Genomic DNA, 20003 nt, shown 5'->3' with positions numbered 1-20003 from the left:
ACATATGGTTCAAAAGTTAGAGGGGAGGGGACGCACTTTTTTTTCCTTTAGGAGCGATTATTTCCGAAAATATTAGTATTATCAAAAAACGATCTTAGTAAACCCTTATTCATTTTTAAATACCTATCTAACAATATATCTCACGTTAGGGTTGGAATGAAAAAAAAATCAGCCCCCACTTTACATGTAGGGGGGCTACCCTAATAAAACATTTTTTTCCATTTTTTATTTTTGCATTTTGTTGGCGTGATTGATATACATATTGGTACCAAATTTCAGCTTTCTAGTGCTTACAGTTACTGAGATTATCCGCGGACGGACGGACGGACGGACGGACGGACGGACGGACGGACGGACGGACGGACGGACGGACGGACAGACAGACATGGCGAAACTATAAGGGTTCCTAGTTGACTACGGAACCCTAAAAACAGATGTAGACCATAATGGGATAGGAGACGGACATGCTCACAGAACTTTATTTATATAGAAGAAACAAATTCATATATTTGTATAGGGGCCGAGCGTGTCAAATTTTGTACTGAAGTTGTTTCTTGCCTGTAATTTTAAATATGTCTCAGGCTCTTGATTGTTCATAATTTTTGTGTTGTTGCAATTGAATATCACGTAACGAGGCATTTTTAGGGTTCCGTACCTCAAAGAGGAAAAACGGAACCCTTATAGGCAGGGCCGGATTAAGGGTAGAGCGAGTGGAGCGGCCGCTCTAGGCGCCACATGGTAAGGGGGCGCCAAAATCGAGAATGTGGATCCATACAAAAAAAATATACCTACATTGCGTGGCCGCAAAATGGCGAGAGGAGTCGGGAATGAATCCAGCTATTGAAAATCTAGATTTGTAATTCAGATTAAGTGGAAAGTTGCATCACATTGCCAACATATACCAACACTAATAAGGGTGCTGTTGCTAGGGCGCCGTAAATGGAGGATTCTCCCTTGACGAACCACATTGTTGTGCGGCCGAACGACAAAGTTAAGTCGCTATCCAAATGCAAAAATATGAGTCTATCCGATAGTCCAAAGCGGAGTTCCTCATAAAGCCAAAGGCGCAAAACGTCTCACAGAGGCGCAACTTTGTGAGTCACAGAAGAAGATGGGCGAACTTCAAAGCACTAAGATCCCGAAAGGCACTTAGTGGCAAAATACCGAAATGGGCATCCCGACGGTGACGATCGTGTCCGCAGTTAATCTCTTAATTAACTCTTAGTATTATAAAAATAATAGTGATGGTGAAATATAAGGCCTAAAAGTCGGGAACATAGGCGCCCTGTGAAGTCAAAATATGCCAAAGACGCAGCTCTGCAGGAGATCAAAGCTTCAAAGTTCGCACTGTTCGCAGATTCCCCGCTAGCGGGTTGAGTCTAAATAAATTGCGTCAATAGGAAAAAAAAAATCGCGCTCGCTTCGCTCGCGCTTATTGTTTATATCAGTTCTCTTTTATTTATTTATTTAAACTTTATTGCACAATAAAAAAGAAGTACAAATGGCGGACTTAATGCCTTAAGGCATTCTCTACCAGTCAACCATAGGGCAAAACAGAAACACTTACGAAAAATTCTGCGCTCGCGTTTTCATTTCAAGTCTGCTTTCCTGACTTCATGACTTGGCCACTATAGTACTCCATTTTGTTTGTTATTTTATGTAGGTACATGATATCCACGTTCAGCCCCACGTAACTATACTAGGGTGCGACTGAGAAAGTTCAACCCTTTATCCCTTTCGTACTCTGTATGATGAAATCCATTAATTCTGTATTATATATTACGGCATTACTATGAAAAAATTTCACGCTCGCTACGCTCGCATCTTTTTTCCTGCATAGTGAAACTTCTTGTCTAGGGCGCCGAAACTCAAACTCGCTCTACCCTGATCGAGTGCACGGGCCGGCGCTGCTTATAGGATCACTCGCGTGTCTGTCTGTCCCTCTGTCACAGCCGATTTCTCCGAAACTACTGGACCGATTTACTTGAAATTTGGCACACGTATGTAAACCTGTGGCCCAAAGACGGAAATGTAATTTAATTAAATGAAATTTAATCACAGGGGTCACTTTTGGGGGGTAAAATTGAAAATTAAAAATCAAAGTTATTAAAACTACATTGTGTTACATATCAAATGAAAGAGCATTTTATCAGCATCTGAAATATATTTTTTTTATATTTTTTGTTTTGGTAATTTAGAAGTAATTTAAGAAAATAAGCAAAAAATGACCATTCCCCCCCCCTTATCTCCGAAACTACTTAGCGTAAAATTTTCAAAAAAATACACGAGATAGCCCTCTCCCTGTAGATTACAGGAAAACCTATTAGAAATCTACAGTCAAGCGTAAGTCGGACTTAAGAGAAAAAAACTCAGATTACGAATTTCACTCACTGCCGCTGCAAGTAGTTACTAAACGTCTTAAAATTGTGTAAGCGCGTTGGACAGGTATAAAGAAATTCATTTCTGTCTTTTTCTTTTTAGAACTTGTTCAATTTATTATTATTATTATTATTATTATTTGTAAAGCAGGCAGGCAGTTGTAGTAACTGATAAAGCCTGTATCCAGTTGTCGGTAGAGGTTTCAGGTGTTATGTGGAATTAGCACTGTGCTTGTCTAACTTATTTATTTGTTTTTTTCATTTGTACAAAATGACTTAAGTTCCAACTAAAAAGGAGGCGCTTAAGACAGTTTATAAATTGGCTCAGCAAAATTTTATTCAAATCGGTCCAAAAAAAGGTGTCTGTTGACGAAAACATAGAATTTGTGCCACCGAAAGCCCAAATCTGAAGTCCATTTTGCTCTATCTCTTATCGTTTCCGAGATATATACGTAAAGTCTTGAAAGTGCGAAACGTTAACTTTGCCATCATAGTCGTTCAGGCGCTCATGAGTTCTTTGTATGGAAAAGTCGAAAACCGACTCGCACTTGACCAATGTTCATAGAACGTTGTGGTTTTTTTTTATTAGCAAAAATGACTTAAGCGCCTTCAGAAGTGCAGGTGCTTAAGACCGTTTGTAAGTTAAAGTTAGCTGTGATGGCTCAACGAAGAAAGAAGATTTCAATATCCTACTTATACATATTTCATTAATTTAACTATACAGTTTTTATTATTCAAGCCAAGCGTTACGTTAGCTATTGCTATTGAAAGGAAAACTTGTGTATAAAGCTTGAAACAAATTATGGGACGCGTCTGACGGACGCGGCTGACGACCGCGACTGATAAGCCGATGGCTTGCGTGGGCGACGGTCGCGCGATGGTCGCGCGACGGCGATGCGACGCATACGAAATCAAACCTTATCGATATGAAAGTAGACGATGCGATGAGACGTGACGGGGCGGAGACACCGCGCGCCGCTGCGGGCGGGTGGGAGGGAGGAGGGGTGTCGATGGACGATGTCACGCGGGATTCGCCGCGCGAACTCATCATTCGCGCGGTCGGCTCCCTTCGCTGCCTGCACACGTTCGCTGCTCTCGTACGATTTGATATTATACAGGGTGCCCGGTAATTAATGGACAACCTTTTAACCACCAAGAGGGCACCTTATACTGGTCCAGAAAATCTATGGGATATGGGTTAAATTGTGGTGTAGGCGAAAGGCTGGCAACCTGTCACTGCAATGCCATAGTTTCGTTTTCTTTTAACCCCTTATTTGCCAAGAGTGGCACCTTATACTGGTCCAGAAAATCGACTTTAAGGTTTAGTAAAAGTCGCCTGGTTTTCGAGATTTTCACAATTTTTAAAATTTTAATACCTACTACCTAAAATTTTAAAAAGTGAGAAAATCTCGAAAACCAGGCGACTTTTACTAAACCTTAATGTCGATTTTCTGTAAGGTGCCCTCTTGGTGGTTAAAAGGTTGTCGATTAATTACCGGGCAGGGGCACCCGGTATATTTGTCAAGCAATTTCTGTCGTAAGAAAGCGCGACTCATTCGCGCAGTCGGTTCACGTCTCTCGTTGTCGTACAATTTGACATTATTCAGCTACCTTTTATCGCTCGGCTTTAGTTCGCATATACAAGAGTACCTATAGGTACTACAAGGTCCAAGGCAAAATACAACAATAGATAATGTATTTACTAAATAATATTTATTTAGTAATTTCCCGCTAGAAACTTGCGTTATACTACTTGTACTATTATATTTTCTGTGGTTATACATGTATACTTTTTCAGCTACCATAACCAAATTTGGATTAGATTAAAAAACCTTTAAGTAAAACTTAGAACCTTTCAGATTGTTTTACTCACCCTTTCTGATGTTTACCATACTTACTTACCCCGTTATTCATAAACGTACACTAAAGTTATCAAGCCGATAAATTTCGTTTGTCCCTTTCCGACGTATTGGTGTGATAGAAAGGGACAAACGAACTTTATCGGCTGGATACTTTAGTGTACGTTTATGAATAAGGGTGTTAAAATTTATAGCTACGAAATTTTACATAAAACACCTACTTTAAAATAAAATAAAAAATGTTGAATTTGGTTAACATTATAAAAGACCTCACGCAAGCTGTGCTAATTAGTTCGCGAATTCGTCGAGAGGTGGCGCTAAACACAATTATGCTCATTAGAGAATCTATACTTCTAGCCTAGCCCAGTCTTTAGAATTATGACGGGTTTCTTTGTAAAATATCTGAAAATTCCCATAATTTTTCAAAAAAAAGAAAAAAAGTCGACACTTAAATGGAAAAAAGGTGAATTAAATTAAAAATTAAAAATAAAAAAGGGTGAAAAAACTAAAAGTGCGAGCTTTCAAAAAGTAATAAAATAACTAAATAAGTAGCTCTAGGAATACCTACCTTCCTTCTTACGAAATACCTACCTTCTTCTTCTTAGGAATATCTACCTACCTTCTACCTTCTTACGAAATACGTAAGATGAAAACCTAACTACGAAATTCTTGAACGTAAAAATTTTGGTACTTAAACATAAAATTACTTGAATTCTTAAACACAAGAAATATGACAAAATAAATTATTAATTATTATTCTCTTTATTGATTTCCATTATTAATTAATGGTAAAGTGTTGTCGCGTCGGGGGACCGCTCTCAATATTAGCGTAAGGGCAGACGTCGTTGACGGTTGTGTTTCCGATGCAGTCTTTAGAGTCTTATTTTAAGATTGGGTGTTGAAATTTTTGCTCAGCACTTATCTAGTTTGTTTGGTTGTAAACATATACGTTACTTGTAATTCTAATACTTCCTTTGACATTTTGGTTGTATAGTTACATTGTTCATGTTCAGGTAGTTAGTTTAATGTATGTACCTAGTGAATTTTTTGTTAAACATTTATTAAGTTAGTTTAGCTGTGTAAATATTTAGTTTTTAAGTTTCAAGTTAGACAGGCAAAGAGCGGTCCCCCGACGCGACAACACTTTACCATTAATTAATAATGGAAATCAATAAAGAGAATAATAATTAATAATTTATTTTGTCATATTTCTTGTGTTTAAGAATTCAAGTAATTTTATGTTTAAGTACCAAAATTTTTACGTTCAAGAATTTCGTAGTTAGGTTTTCATCTTACGTATTTCGTAAGAAGGTAGAAGGTAGGTAGATATTCCTAAGAAGAAGAAGGGTAGGTATTTCGTAAGAAGGAAGGTAGGTATTCCTAGAGCTACTTATTTAGTTATTTTATTACTTTTTGAAAGCTCGCACTTTTAGTTTTTTACACCCTTTTTTTATTTAATTTTTAATTTAATTCACCTTTTTTTTGTGTCGGGGGTTTTTTAAATTTATAATTTAAGGTTTTTATTTCTTTCTTTTTGTAGGGGGCTCTTTCTTTTGTCATATTTCTTGTGTTTTGGAATTCAAGTACCGAATTGTATGTTAAGTACTTACTTACCTACATTTTTTACGTTCAAGATGTTCTAGAGGTAAGTGCATGCTGTTTTTATAAAAATACTAAAGTCACTATAAGCGTGCCGTTCAGATCTGAGGAGTTCCGTTCTGACCAACATCAGGAGTTCCACTGCACCAAATGTCACTGTTCTGGACGTAAGTGCATGCTGTTCTTATAAAAATACCAAAGTCACTATAAGCGTGCCGTTCAAATTTGAGGAGTTCCGTTCTGACCATCATCAGAAGTTCCAGTGCACCAAATGTCACTGTTCTGGACGTAAGGGCATGCTGATCTTATAAAAATACCAAAGTAACTATAAGCGTGCCGTTCAGATTTGAGGAGTTCCGTTCTGACAATCATCAGCAGTTCCACTGCACCAAATGTCTGTTCCGTAAGTAAATGCATGCCATTCCTTTAAAAACACAAAAATCACCATATGTATGCCTTTCAGATTTGAGGAGTTCTCTCGATTTCTCCAGGATCCCATCATCAGAACTGGGTTCTGAGAAAAATGGGACCAATCTGTATTCATTTACTATCAAACAAAAATTCAAAATCGGTCCAGTAGCGACGGAGATATCGAGGAACAAACATAAAAAATAAAATACAGACGAATTGAGAACCCCTAGAAGGCGACTGTGGGATATGGGTTAAATTGTGGCGTAGGCGAGAGGCTGGCATCCTGTCACTGCAATGTCACAGTTTTGTTTTCTTTCAACCCCTTATTTGCCAAGAGTGGCACTGAAACCTGAGTAGTTTCATGTGCTCTGCCTACCCTTCATGGGACACAGGCGTGATTGTATGTATGTATGTATGAGAACCCCTTCCTTTGAGATTTGAGGCGGCGGTTAAAAATCAGCACCGATAGCATGGTCGCGCCAGGCCATCCTTTTCGCACTTACTAATAGTACGAATATCACAGAATATAATAGTACAAATACTGAAGGCTCACTCCTTTGATGTTCATAAAATGCCGCCATTCTAAATTCTTACCTACATTAACAAACAGACCGCACGCGAGCAGCCGACATAGAATTCTATTGCGCCGCGTGAAGGTCGTCACCAGTGAACGGGCCGCGAAACTCGCGGCCGCCGCCATATACATGTAGCGCGGCGATAGAATCGCAGAATGAGCCGCCCCTTTAGGCCTAGCACATGATTGCCGCGAGAGTATGTCGCCGCGAGATAGATGAGATGACACGTCTTTGTCGTAATTGTATTAATGACATAAGAACCGATAGTCTATCTCGCGGTGACATACTCTCGCGGCAATCATGTGCTAACCCTGCTGGTTTTATCATTTATCGCGCGATCAGGCTTGCCTCTGTAATCCATAATAAATAAATATTTTTTTTGTGGCGGCGACCATCTTGGACCAGCGGCCATCACCTACAGCTACATATACATACAATCACGCCTGTGAAACTACTCAGGTTTCAGTGCCACTGTTGGCAAATAAGGGGTTGAAAGAAAACGAAACTGTGACATTGCAGTGACAGGTTGCCAGCCTCTCGCCTACGCCACAATTTAACCCACATCCCACAGTCGCCTTCTCCCACGGGAAGAAAGGCCCTCACCTACAGCTAATATAAATAAAAAACACTCGACTAATTCACCTTTTATAAACAAAAAAATAAATCAAAATCGGTAGATCCGTTCAGGAGCTACGATACGATGCGATGCCACAGACAGACAGACACACACACACACACACACACACACACACACACACACACACACACACACACACACACACACACACACACACACACACACACACACACACACACACACACACACACACACACACACACACACACACACACAGAGACAGATAGACACGTCAAACTTATAACACCTCTTCGTTTTACGTCGAAACACAACTTTCTACGATAATTGGTCAAGTGCGAGTCGGATTTCGACTCTTCCATACAATTTAGTCATGAGCGCCTGATGGAATGTGATAGCAACGATTTCACAAACAAATAGTAGAAGTTTAGTACATTTCGTACTTTCAAGACGTTATATCTCGGAAACGATAAGAGATAGACCAAAATGGACTTCAGATTTGGGCTTTCGGTGGCACAATAGTGCCACACGAATTTTATATTTTCGTATATATAGACATTTTTTGGACCGATTTGGATAATTTTTTTTTCAAAAAAATCTAACCCGGGTGTAAAATCTTTATTTTTTGAGCTAGAAGGCTGAAAAAAAATATTGTATTTAGGTGTTTTTGTAATACATTTCGGGCCGCTAAGAATCAGCCACATACCATTGTAATTTTTTTAGCTTTCAAAAAAAAAAAACTAATTAAAATTTTGAATAACCTCCGACATAGTGGACCGATTACCATCAAACATGGCTAAGAACACTCCCGACTAATTCAGCTTTCAAAAATGAAAAAAAAACTAAATCAAAATCGGTTCATCCGTTCGAGAGCTACGATGCCACAGACAGAATACACACACACAAATTTATAACAGACAGACATTAACAGACAGACAGACAGACAGACAGACAGACAGACAGACAGACAGACAGACAGACACAGTAAAACGTCAAACTTATAACACCCCGTCGTTTTTGCGTCGGGGGTTAAAGAAAATGGCTTTGATGAAATTACCCTCTTGCACATTTCTTTAACCGATGTTATGATGAATCAATCTTTCCACATCAGTTTAAAATAGCCAAAGTTGTGCCTGTATACAAAAAAGGCCAAAAAACAGATCCGAATAATTACAGACCCATATCGCTTCTTCCAGTACTGTCCAAAATTTTCGAAAAGCTTATTAAAATCCGTCTTATGCTACATCTCCAAAACAATCATATCATTAACCCAAGACAATTCGGCTTTCAAAAAAATGTAGGCACTGTAGATGCTATTAATAATTTAATTGATGACATAATAACCAAAATTCACAGTAAAAACAGGGTAGTAGGCTTATTCCTAGACCTCAGTTCTGCCTTTGATACAGTGGGCCATGAGTTGCTTTTAAAAAAAATTGAGTTCTGTGGAGTAAGAGGCAAAGCCTATGGTCTCTTAAGTAACTATCTTGAAAACCGTAATCAGTACGTAGAAATAAAAGAGATAAACAGTGGCTGCGTAAGGTCCGTCAAATCTGCTCAAATCAAAGTAGGACGAGGTGTACCCCAGGGGTCCATTTTAGGCCCTGTACTATTTATTATGTTTACGAATGATCTTGTTAAATATATCTCAAGTGTAGTACCAAATTGTAGTTTAATAATGTATGCTGATGACACTAATGCTGTTGTACATGCTGATAACCTAGTAGAGCTTAACAAAATAGTCAATAATGCATTATCCTCCTTTTATAAATGGTTCACAATTAACAATTTATGCCTAAATAGTGATAAAACTCAAATAACTCTTTTTAAACAAAACTCTAAGAAAAATGACAAGCTTTAAATCGTTATGAATGGAGCATCCATAAACACAGTGGATAGTGTAAAATTCCTAGGTATACGTCTTGATTCTAAGTTAAACTGGACACAAGAGTTAGATGTTATTGAGAACGCGGTTAGCTCAGCTTGTTACGCCCTAAAAACGCTCAGAGATGAAATTGACATAGAACATCTCAAAATAGTTTATTATGCCTTAATAGAGTCCAAGCTGAGATACAGCATTATGCTATGGGGAAACAGCTTCCAATATAATATAAATAGAGCTCTTATCGCTCAAAAAAGAGCTATCAGAATAATGTTCCGCATTCCGTACCGAACATCTTGCAGGCCATACTTCGAAAAACTAGGTATCCTTACGGTACCCAGTTTGTATGTGCTAGTTCTACTAACAGATCTTGTAAAGCATATCACAAGATATGAAACTGACGTAGAGCAAGAGGTGCGTAAATTGTCGCGTACCAAAAATATAAAAGTTAATTTCCGTCCATTGTCAAAAATAGAGGAGCATTGCACAAGACACCAGGCCGTTACTATATTTAATAAATTACCTCCAGATTTGAAAACTATTACTAAGTACAATGTATTCAAATACAAATTGAAACAGTTTTTATTGAGAGGGTGTTTTTATTCCATAGAGGAAATATTTGATTTTAATATGTCTTAAGTCGATGGAATCAGGCGTTACTTTGCGGAAATCCATGTTAATCGTAAACTAGAACTTTCCTTTGCTTTGCTATTCGCGGAGTAGCAAAGGAAAGTTCTAGTTTACGATTATGTCTTAAGTGTTGATTTGTCTGTTTTTGTGTAGTTTAAAGTATTTGTTCCTCTTTCTTTTCATGTACTATTTTGTATGTTCAGACACAATGTTATATTGTTCATGAATAAAATACTATGACTATGACTCACGGGGACCCAACAGATGGGGATTCTCTTCTAGAGCACCTTTGCTTTGACTTAACTTGGCTATGACGATCAGCTTGGGAAATAAGTTTTTTTTTCTAAAGAACCAAACAGTCTCATATTGTGACAATGATTACAAGTAACGTAACGTAATTGGTCTTGTGTCGACAGTGAACTCGACGGGCGTGGGCGACACGTGGCTGCGCAAGGCACTGTCGGCGTGGGGCGCCGACGCCAAGCAGGAGCGCGGCGTGCGCGCGGCTCCGCCGCGGCGGGTGCGCTGCCTGCCGCTACCTGGTGAGCATTCACTCGCTTTCGTCTAGTTATCGTTTCGTCAAGGTTCGAAAACTCGAAGCAACAATCAGACTTCGGGAGAAACTGATGTAATTGATAGCTGATTCGAGTACTCGAGACCGACATTATCTTCAATCGACCGTGGACAGGAAAATTGACATCCCGACATCTCCTGATGGTATAGTCTTTACCGAGTGTATTGTTGAAATGAAATGAAATGATTTATTGTCAGACTAACGAACGTTTAGCTCAGTATCTGCACGTACCGGTGGGGTGGTTGTTTGCAGGGCCGTTCCTGCCGTGCGTGGACCTGTTCGACTGGTGGACGCTGCGCTGCGGCGTGTGGGCCGTGTTCCTGCTGGCGCTGCTCGGCAACGGCACCGTCGTCTTCGTGCTGGTCTTCAGCCGCTCCAGGATCGACGTGCCGCGCTTCCTGGTCACCAACCTGGCGGCTGCTGACTTCTTCATGGGAATCTACCTTGGTAAGGAAAATAACAAAATAAATTACTTGGGTAACTACACGCTTTTTCTCCGAGTTGGAAAAATCCTAATTTCATATAAATTATCGAATACTCCAGGGGTAAGAATGGTAAGATTCTAATTTCTAGGTTCGCATGCATGCATGACATGGTGTGTTCATTTAGAAAATTCCATTATAATGTAATTTTTTGGTTGTGTCAGGGTTCCTGGCGGTGGTGGACGCGGGCACGCTGGGCGAGTTCCGCGTGCACGCCATCGCGTGGCAGATGTCGGGCGCGTGTCGGCTGGCCGGCTTCCTCGGCGTGCTGTCCTCCGAGCTGTCCGTGTACACGCTGGCCGTGATCACGCTGGAGCGCAACTACGCCATCACGCACGCCATGCACCTCAACAAGCGGCTGTCGCTGCGGCACGCCGCCGCCGTCATGGGCGCCGGCTGGGCCTTCTCGCTGGGCGCCGCCGCGCTGCCGCTGTTCGGCGTCTCCGACTACCGCAAGTTCGCCGTCTGCCTGCCCTTCGAGACGGAGACGCCCGCCGCGCTCGGGTACGTGGTGGCGCTGCTGGCCGTCAACGGCGGCGCCTTCCTCGTGCTGCTCGGCTGCTACCTCAAGATGTACTGCGCCATCCGCGGCTCGCAGGCCTGGAACAGCAACGACTCGCGCATCGCCAAGCGCATGGCGCTGCTCGTCTTCACCGACTTCCTTTGCTGGTCGCCGATCGCCTTCTTCGCGCTGACGGCCGCCTTCGGCGCGCAGCTCGTCTCGCTCGAGGAGGCCAAGGTGTTCACCGTGTTCGTGCTGCCGCTCAACTCGTGCTGCAACCCCTTCCTGTACGCGATCCTCACGAAGCAGTTCAAGAAGGACTGCGCGCTCGTGTGCAAGGCCATCGAGGAGTCGCGCGTGACGCGCGGCATCGGCCGCTGCCGGCACTCGTCCAACTTCAGCAACCGGCAGACACCCGCCAACACCAACAGCCTCGCGGAGCGCTCGTCGCGCGGGCCGCACCAGCCCGCCTGCGCGTGCGCCTGCCGCCGCCTGCTGCCGCCGCCCGCCGCGCCGCCCGCGCGCGCGCGCGCCGCCTGCTGCGCTGGCTGCGCGCCTGCGGCCGTCGCGCACAGCGGCCCGCGCAGCAGGCGCCGGCGCCGCGCACGCGCACGCGCACCGCCGCGGGCGCGGCGCCGGCGCGCGCCGGCTCCGTGTCGTCCTCGGTGGAGTTCTCGTCGTCGCGGTCGGACTCGTGGCGCGCGTACGGGCGCGCGCCGCCGCCGCCGCGCCGCGCCGCCTCGTGGCTGGTGGCGCGCAAGACGTCGCAGGACTCGAACCTGTCGTCGTCGCGCAACGACTCGTCGGGGTCGAACGCGACGGCGTCGACGGGCACGTGGCGCACGACGCGGTCGGGCGGCAGCGCGGCGGGCGCGGGGCGGCCGCGGCTGACGCGGCAGCCGGCCGTGTCGGGCGAGGAGCCGCCGCTGTCGCCGCCGGGCGCGCTGCCGCTGCCCCCGCCGCCGCCGCGGCTGCTGCACACCATCCCGTCCGCGGCGGAGGGCGAGGCGCCGCCCGACGACCCGGAGCCGGCGCCGGACCCGCACGAGCACGTGCCGTGAGTGCTCCGCCGCCGCGCTGACGGTGACGCTGCAAGACTGATTTATTTGCGGACGGTTCGCCCGGCCGAGCGTCGCCGCTCGAGTAGGAAGGATCTCCCGGACCGACCGGTCGATAATTTTGGATATACGATTACATTATACGTGTAATTTATAAGTAATTTACCTACATACAGACAAATAATGAAGATATTTTGTACAGTATTATTTAAATGTCCATGACGAGTGTTACCTAAATGAAAATATTTAATATTTAAGAAATAATGTGAGACGTAAAGATATTATAATATCTAGATGTAAGAAAAAGTGACGGCGCCAGGCGCCGCCCCACACGACGCTGCGGGTGCTCAGTATTTACTTATACAATTTATAAATAGGTAAAGATAAGTTATCGTTACGTAGTTTGAATTCTAAATTAAACAAGTGTGTATAATATTAGAAAGAAATGTGTAATTAATACTAATGATACCACCGAAGACGTCCGCGCGTGCGCGCTGAGCAACGAGCAGGCGTGCGACGTCCTGCCATACTTCATCAATGCTTCCAAATTTAATATGTACTTGTAAAAACACTAAGGTCGAAGGCTGCTTACTCTTAAAAATTCATCTAAAATTGTTCCTTATCTGTCAGTTTGTTACATCTATTCTCCCCGCACTAATCCCATGTAGTGATGTACCTATAGCTCTAGCAACTAACGACTAACGACAAGAGTCAAGACACACGATGTGATGAACCAAGCAAAAGAGAACCCACTGCCGTCCCGCCCCCGCCCGGTGCTCGTCTGCTTCGACCTTTACGGATAAGTCGCTATAGTAGAAAGTCACTATTTTTGTAAGCAGCTAGCGGTTAAATGTCCGTAGGTTTCATGGTTTAGCCTCCATAATATGTTTCATTGGCTCTAGTTGGAGCTGTCACTATGTTCCCCTAAAGTTACGAGTAAGTATATTAAACAACACATTTAGCAGTAGGTATTACTTAGGTGTACTACATTACCTACTGCAGAATAGAGATGCAGATCTTTGTACTTTGTAGGTAACTACGATACTTTCATCGTAGAGATGATCCTCACTTTACCTCTTACAGTAAGATTGTATCATCAATACATTATCGAAATTGTTTTAGCTACTAATATTAGTTATGATCATTATTTATACATTACAAGTGTTTACGAATTAAACATATTTGTTCTTACTTTTTAAAAGTTTATTATGCATAATGTACAGAATATTTTTGTTAAATTATTATAAAATAGGAATATACAATATTTAGGACACCTGGCTCAATGACATTGTGATTAAATGCAGAGCAGAGCCTAGCCCTCTACTCCGCGCCACTTCAGAGTCTTGGCTCGATGTTCCCGCCGTGTTCAGTAAACGGGTCCGCCATTTACTCTCCTTAACTCCCGTCATACATTATAGATCTGACCCGCCCATGCTGAATGTATTTTACATTCATTAAACTAGTACACTTGCGGACTTGCGACTATTTGTCGTAGTACGCACGGGTTTCCCCGAAACCAAGACTTGAAGTAGCTGCGCCATCGCCATCGCCACCGCGACTGACTCGCGTCTAGTCTTTTGAAGTACAATCACTTATTTATTGCCTCACGAGCCATCATGCCCTTGACGCTCTCCTCCGAATTCATTTCTATTTTCTTTTTGACATGATTGTGCAAAACATTACAGTAAAAATAATCTAAGGTCATAGTCTTAGAGATTCGTATGCTGTGTTCCCCAAAGGAAGTGTATCTATAGATTTAAAGAAATTTTCCCGGGTAATGAAATATAAACCTCGTGGAAATAAACACTGCACCTAACTACATTACATACTCTAGCACAACTGACTAATTTCACGTGACACACCTCAATCGTCTCGCTATTTTTATTTTTAAAAATGTGTTACGTTACGATTTTCCGCACATGATTCAAAGTCTAAGAGCTCTAGTCAGTTATGCTAGTTCCATGAAAGAAACGGGGTTCATTTCCCTCCACTCGACGGCCAAAATAATACTTACCACCGGGTCTCACCGCTCAACCACAAAACTCCTGTAAGATACTGTATAATTTATACTAATGTAAGGTTGTTGGTAGGTGTGTATGTACAGATGTCTGCGCGCTGCGTGAGAGTTGTTTAAATTATTTTATTGTACAATAAATACATTATTCGTGATAACACATTGTTTCATTCACACTCATAATTATGTACCTACCTATGATATAAGTACACAATACCAGTCACGTCAATAATATGAAAAACATTCGCTTTAAGTCCAGCTCGATGAGAACAGCGTGCAGCGTTTGAATAAAAGTTAATTAAGTAGGTACTTTAAGATCACATCAGCTACTGAAAACTTCGGAATCCGTTATGTATTGTAAAAATTATACTGCATGGTGAGAATCTTTACTATGGGACTTATATTACATAGACATATCGGGAGCTCGACAAAAATCAAAAAGGTAATCAAGGTCTATATCCCGGTCAACATAAGTCCGTTTTCACATTATCTTATCCGATATAGGATGTCGGAAGGATTTCAATGGAAAAAATCCAAGATGGCGCCTGTAATGTACGGGATATCGGTCCTACATCCGATATCGGATCGAAAATAATCGTGAATCATTTCATTCAAAACAAAACTCTTACTTAGAAATCTCGAAAAGCAATCGACAGTTTCATAATAGTGCAAGTTGCTGGAGTCTGAGGTTATCAGGGACCGGTGTAACACCCTGTATAAAATAATGCATTCATCATAATAATAATTATACATAAATAACGTGACTTACAATATACTCAAGCGTTCTGTTATCTAACAGACCGTGAGTTAAGAACGTCTGTTCCGAAAATATTTTTCCTCTCACTAGCTCGGAAACACGTGTTTTGTCCTTCAATACCAGCGGGTAAAAACGCATTTTATCCACTAGTAGGTAAAGTAGTTTGACCTTGAATAAAGTCAAATTAACTGCTTTAAAATTGATAAAATTAGGTGAATCTAGTAATAACGATGATTTACCACCTATGGAACTACTGGAAGCAGTGATAAACGCATTTTTTGCGTTGTAGTTTCCTCGCTATAGTGAGAGGAAAAGTTTTGTGTTACACTCGGGTGCAAATGTATTTTACTTCTCGTGTGTTAAAAAACTCGCAAGTTTAGGATTCTATTCTCGAACCACTCGCTTCGCTCGTGGTTCAACTATAGGATCCTTTCACTTGCTCGTTTTTCAATTCCACACTCGGCGTTAAAATACAACTTTGCCCCCTTGTATAACAAATAACTATATTTCACTTATTCTAGTCTCCTAGACCAGGGGTGGACAGACTTTCCTCATCGAAGAAAGCGAATTTTAGAGGAGAGCCAGATTTACACCAGAAATGCATTTTTACTACCTATAATGTTGGCCATATCACACACTTTTGAAAGACCAGTGAAGGGCCGGATGTTAAATCTTTTCGTGGACCGGATGTGGTCCGCGGGCCGTAGGTACTTTGCCCACCACTTTTCCAGACTGCAACGTCATAACTCGGTCATAACTATTCGGCCTCAGTCAGTAGAGCTGGCAACAGAAATACCGTGTCAGCCACAGAACTAACTGATTGTCATCAATATCGGCTTTATAAGTACAGACTGCTTAATATTAAGGTCGGACAGTGGTGGTATCAGCGCGGCTCTATGGGCTCGGAGCCGGCGCGCGGCGGAGGCGGCGGGGTGTCGGCGGGCTCGTCCGGCGGCTCGGACAGCGCGTCGCGGCGGCGCCGGCGCCGGAACTCCAGGAACTGGCGCCCGAGCCGCTCGTCCAGCACGTCGGGCCGCCGCCGCACGCTCGCCGCCGGCGCCTGCGCGCTCGCCTCCTCCACGCTCTCCTCGTCCACTTCCTGGAAGACGATCAGCAGATTGTCTAATGATGGAAAGGCAATCAATTTTTCATTGTACGTTTAATTTTGGCTAAGCCTGGACACTGTGCGAATATTGGATTTAAACTTTACACAATGTGACGCAATGAAATAGGTAGCTAGCGAGCTCAGACGTTATTTAGCTTTTTTATAGTCAGTTTGTACAGTGGCATCGTTTTGTTGTAACTAGATTTTCTCGAAATTACATACCCTCAAACAGGTGGTCCGTAGGTCTCAATTTATTTTAATAACCAAAGATTTCCTCACCTTGATCTCAGCGAAAGTGACGGGCATGGTGCGATGCCGCGCGCGCACGCCGCCGCGCCGCGCACGCCGACCCCGTGCTAACGCCGACGCCGCCGCCGGGTACACCGTGTCCATAATGGTTACTGAAAACACGACAATTACGAGATAAAGGGGCTTCTTTCATCTTTCGGATAAATGCTTTTGATTTATTTTTTCTTAACTTAGTTATTATATAGGGGTACTAGTAGGGTTGCAAAAAAACGGTTTTTTTTTCTGGCTTGAAAAAAAAACCGTGAAAAAACCAGATTTTTTTCTGGAGTATGTTTTTTTTCTAAAGTACGAAATCTCAAAATTTGAAAGTAGTTAATAATTTTATACGGTTTTTAGACTTAATGTTAACTATTAAACGAATTTAATCAAATAACTTTAATTTCTGGTCTTATAAAAGTAACATTTACGCTCCGCGCACACGGATGCAACAGTTGCACGGCGACATTTTTTGTCTCTGTCGTGCGTCTAAGGAGTGACGACAGAGACAAAAAATGTCGCCGTGCAACTGTTGCATCCGTGTGCGCGGCGCCTTACGAAATCTGTAGTTGGTAGTTATCACTTTTTACTGTTGGCAACACCACCGCCTCTCCACGCTACACGCAGCATCGGGGATTCCCCAATAAACGTTTGTATACTAAATGTTACTTGAATTAAAATTTACGTTATTGTTATTGAAACACGTTAGGCCGTTTTCACATTATCCGATCCGATATCGGATGTCGGAAGGATTTCAATGGAAAAAATACAAGATGGCGCCTGTAATGTATGGGATATCGGTCCAACATCCGATATCGGATCGGATAATGTGAAAACGCACTTACAATTCACGAAAAACCGTTATTGTCGTATTATTTGTTCATCTGAAAAAAAACCATATTTAGAAAAAAAACCAAGGTGCTCGGTTTTTTTTCTTTTTTTTTTTCACAATTCTGAAAAAAAAACATTTGGTTTTTTTTTTCTATTTACAACCCTAGGTACTAGGGGTAGGTAAAGAGGTATGGTTAGATATGTATTTATTATCTACCTACTGATTGTTTGCAACTCTTCATATTCGGTATCCTTCGTTTTTTTTTTAAGCTTGAAAGGTGAAATCACGAGATATTGTATTTATTAAATAGTCAATAGTCTCTGTTTTAAATAGTCAAATAGACCCCTTAAATTTCCTAAATACTTAGGTAGGTAGTTAGTTGGCCTTCCCCGAAACATGTAAGCAGATGTTGCTTTGATTAGTATGCTATTAACCCCAATATAATTTAAGCTTTCAGTGATAATTTTCGGTGTACTTTAGTTAGATATACAAGGTGCTCGCGAGGAACCCGCATAACTTGAACCACGCGTTTCTGAGGCAAAAAGAAAGAAAAAATGTTATATGAATTTTAAAATTTTTCGCCAAAAAAAAAAATGTTTTTTTTTTTACTTTTTTGACGTATTTTCACATAAAAAAATTTTTTATCCATAAAGTTGGAAATTAAAATGAGTTCCTTCATTTATTTTTCTAAAAACTAAATTATTTGGAAGTTTTTCTTGTCACATTTTGACATCTATCAATGACTACTGTGAGACTATGCTCCACAATTGCGCATCAGCGCCGTTAAGAAACCTTTTCTACTGAGTAACAATACGGAAATGTTTTTTTTAAATTGGCAATAACTCTGAAACTAGACGAAATCTAGAAAAGTTTATATGACATTTTAGTCTTAAAATGTGACCAAGAATATGCCGTTAAAGTTATATGGGTTTCTCGCGAGCACCTTGTATAGCAAGTATATAGTCAGTTATTGAATTAGGTAGGCAAGTGTCTGATATCACCCTGAGCGGCGTAATTCCGAGAATGAGCGGTCGGCGGAGTGGTAGTGACGCGCGATCTTGTTTATTTATACTGAATGTTGCATTTCTCGACATTCCCATTTCAGACTCATTCTTATTTGAATTGCCTTCAGCTGTATCTCTGCTCATAAATCAGTCGGATGATGGAGCATTAAACTGTTCGCTGATTATATGTGGCATCAATTATATCTGCAGCTGACTTACTTAAAATACCTATAAGAAGCATGTTTTACTAACGATGTCAAACATACCTCCATATCTGGGTACAGTCAGCATCAAATAACGTTCCAGAACTCACTGCCATTCTCTAGCCGCTAAACAAAAAGAGATGTGTGTGTCTCATGTCTGTTATACATTATACACCTACTTAGATAAATTATTCAATTATGGCATTTCTGACTGCGAACAGTACAGATTTATCTATAAGTATTTAGAGCAGTTATTTGTTTCATCCGCTACTATATTGAATGCTGTCTGTACCTACATGATACGTTAATGTCATCATCATCATCATTCTAATCAAATTGAGATATCCCTATTAACCCCTACCGCCATCTAATAGTACTTACTAGTAGGTATAAGCAAGATAGAAGAATACATAGAAGATAATTATGTGCCTAAAGGTACACGCTGGCACTAAATCGTGTTATATATTTAATTAATTATCAACTAGTTACTGTCTACTCACTAATGATCAGTTAATGAAATAGTTCTGATGGTTGGTGCAGGGAATTAGCTTTCGGATGCCTGTGAGATTGTGATTACTATATGGACTATAAGCGCGATGCACTTACCAATAGACAGGATGCCTCCTCACAGTAGCGCAGGCCTTCGGGCTCCGCTGAACGGGTGCGGCAGCTGCGCACGCGCGGCTCGTCCTGGCCCACTTGGCAGCGCGGCGCGAGGGCGCGGGGGCGGCGCCACAACACCGCCACGCCACGCCTGCCCACAATACACACACCAACAGGACCTGTTCAACTTCTACCACACTCTCGTCCAGCTCCAAGCAGCACCAAATGGCAGAGCGCGACTCTCGAAGCTGACGAGATAACTGTTACGTCCAGTCTGTTATTTTTTCCCGAGAAATGTGAATGTATTGGTGTGACCGCGATCCGGCGCTGGCGGCGCGCCAACGTGCCCGCCCGACGGTAAACAAACGCGATGCGAAATGCTTTATAAACAAAACGGGGCAACCACGCCACGCTAACTCGGAAACTGAATAAATACCTACTGTATATTTATAATTCGACAAGTCATCTTAATCAGATCAGTAGGCCTAACACATGATTACCGCGAGAGTATGTCGCGCGATAGACGATAAATCATCAGGCCGTCTAACCTATCGCACATACAAATAGTGCGATAGAGACGGCCTGCTATTTTATCGTCTATCGCGCGACCATGCTTCCCGTGCAGATGTGATATATCGCACGTCATTGCAGCGAC

General features: G+C 42.2%; 2 protein-coding genes across 2 annotated transcripts in view; one reads left to right on the top strand and one right to left on the bottom strand.

Moving 5' to 3' along the window:
- Positions 1 to 14717, top strand: part of LOC125235903 (lutropin-choriogonadotropic hormone receptor) — a 120609-nt gene extending 105892 nt beyond the window's left edge. Inside the window, 4 exon segments of the mRNA XM_048142534.1 lie at positions 10346 to 10471; positions 10756 to 10950; positions 11150 to 12016; positions 12019 to 14717. Coding sequence (XP_047998491.1) covers positions 10346 to 10471; positions 10756 to 10950; positions 11150 to 12016; positions 12019 to 12548 — 1718 coding nt within the window. The 3' untranslated portion in view covers positions 12549 to 14717.
- A 983-nt stretch (positions 14718 to 15700) lies between these two features.
- On the bottom strand, positions 15701 to 19698 carry LOC125235938. Its single transcript, XM_048142582.1, has 3 exons — positions 19352 to 19698; positions 16701 to 16822; positions 15701 to 16415 (listed from the first exon to the last, which is right to left on the bottom strand). Exons 2-3 carry the CDS (start codon positions 16812 to 16814, stop codon positions 16200 to 16202), a joined length of 330 nt encoding a protein of 109 aa, XP_047998539.1. The 5' UTR covers positions 16815 to 16822; positions 19352 to 19698; the 3' UTR covers positions 15701 to 16199.
- Between the last annotated feature and the right edge of the window lie 305 nt (positions 19699 to 20003).

This window comes from Leguminivora glycinivorella, chromosome 18, assembly GCF_023078275.1.
Source record: "Leguminivora glycinivorella isolate SPB_JAAS2020 chromosome 18, LegGlyc_1.1, whole genome shotgun sequence".
Classification (NCBI taxonomy): Eukaryota; Metazoa; Arthropoda; class Insecta; order Lepidoptera; family Tortricidae; genus Leguminivora; species Leguminivora glycinivorella.
The sequence above is the reverse complement of the archived record's forward strand: the minus strand, read 5'-3'. Positions and strand labels throughout refer to the sequence as shown.

Excerpts from the sequence above, each read along its gene's own strand:
- LOC125235938 (XM_048142582.1), bottom strand. The coding sequence starts at position 16,814 with ATGGACACGGTGTACCCGGCGGCGGCGTCGGCGTTAGCACGGGGTCGG. Across the intron at positions 16,416-16,700 it reads TCACTTTCGCTGAGATCAAG|GAAGTGGACGAGGAGAGCGT; the intron begins GTGAGGAAATCT and ends ATCGTCTTCCAG.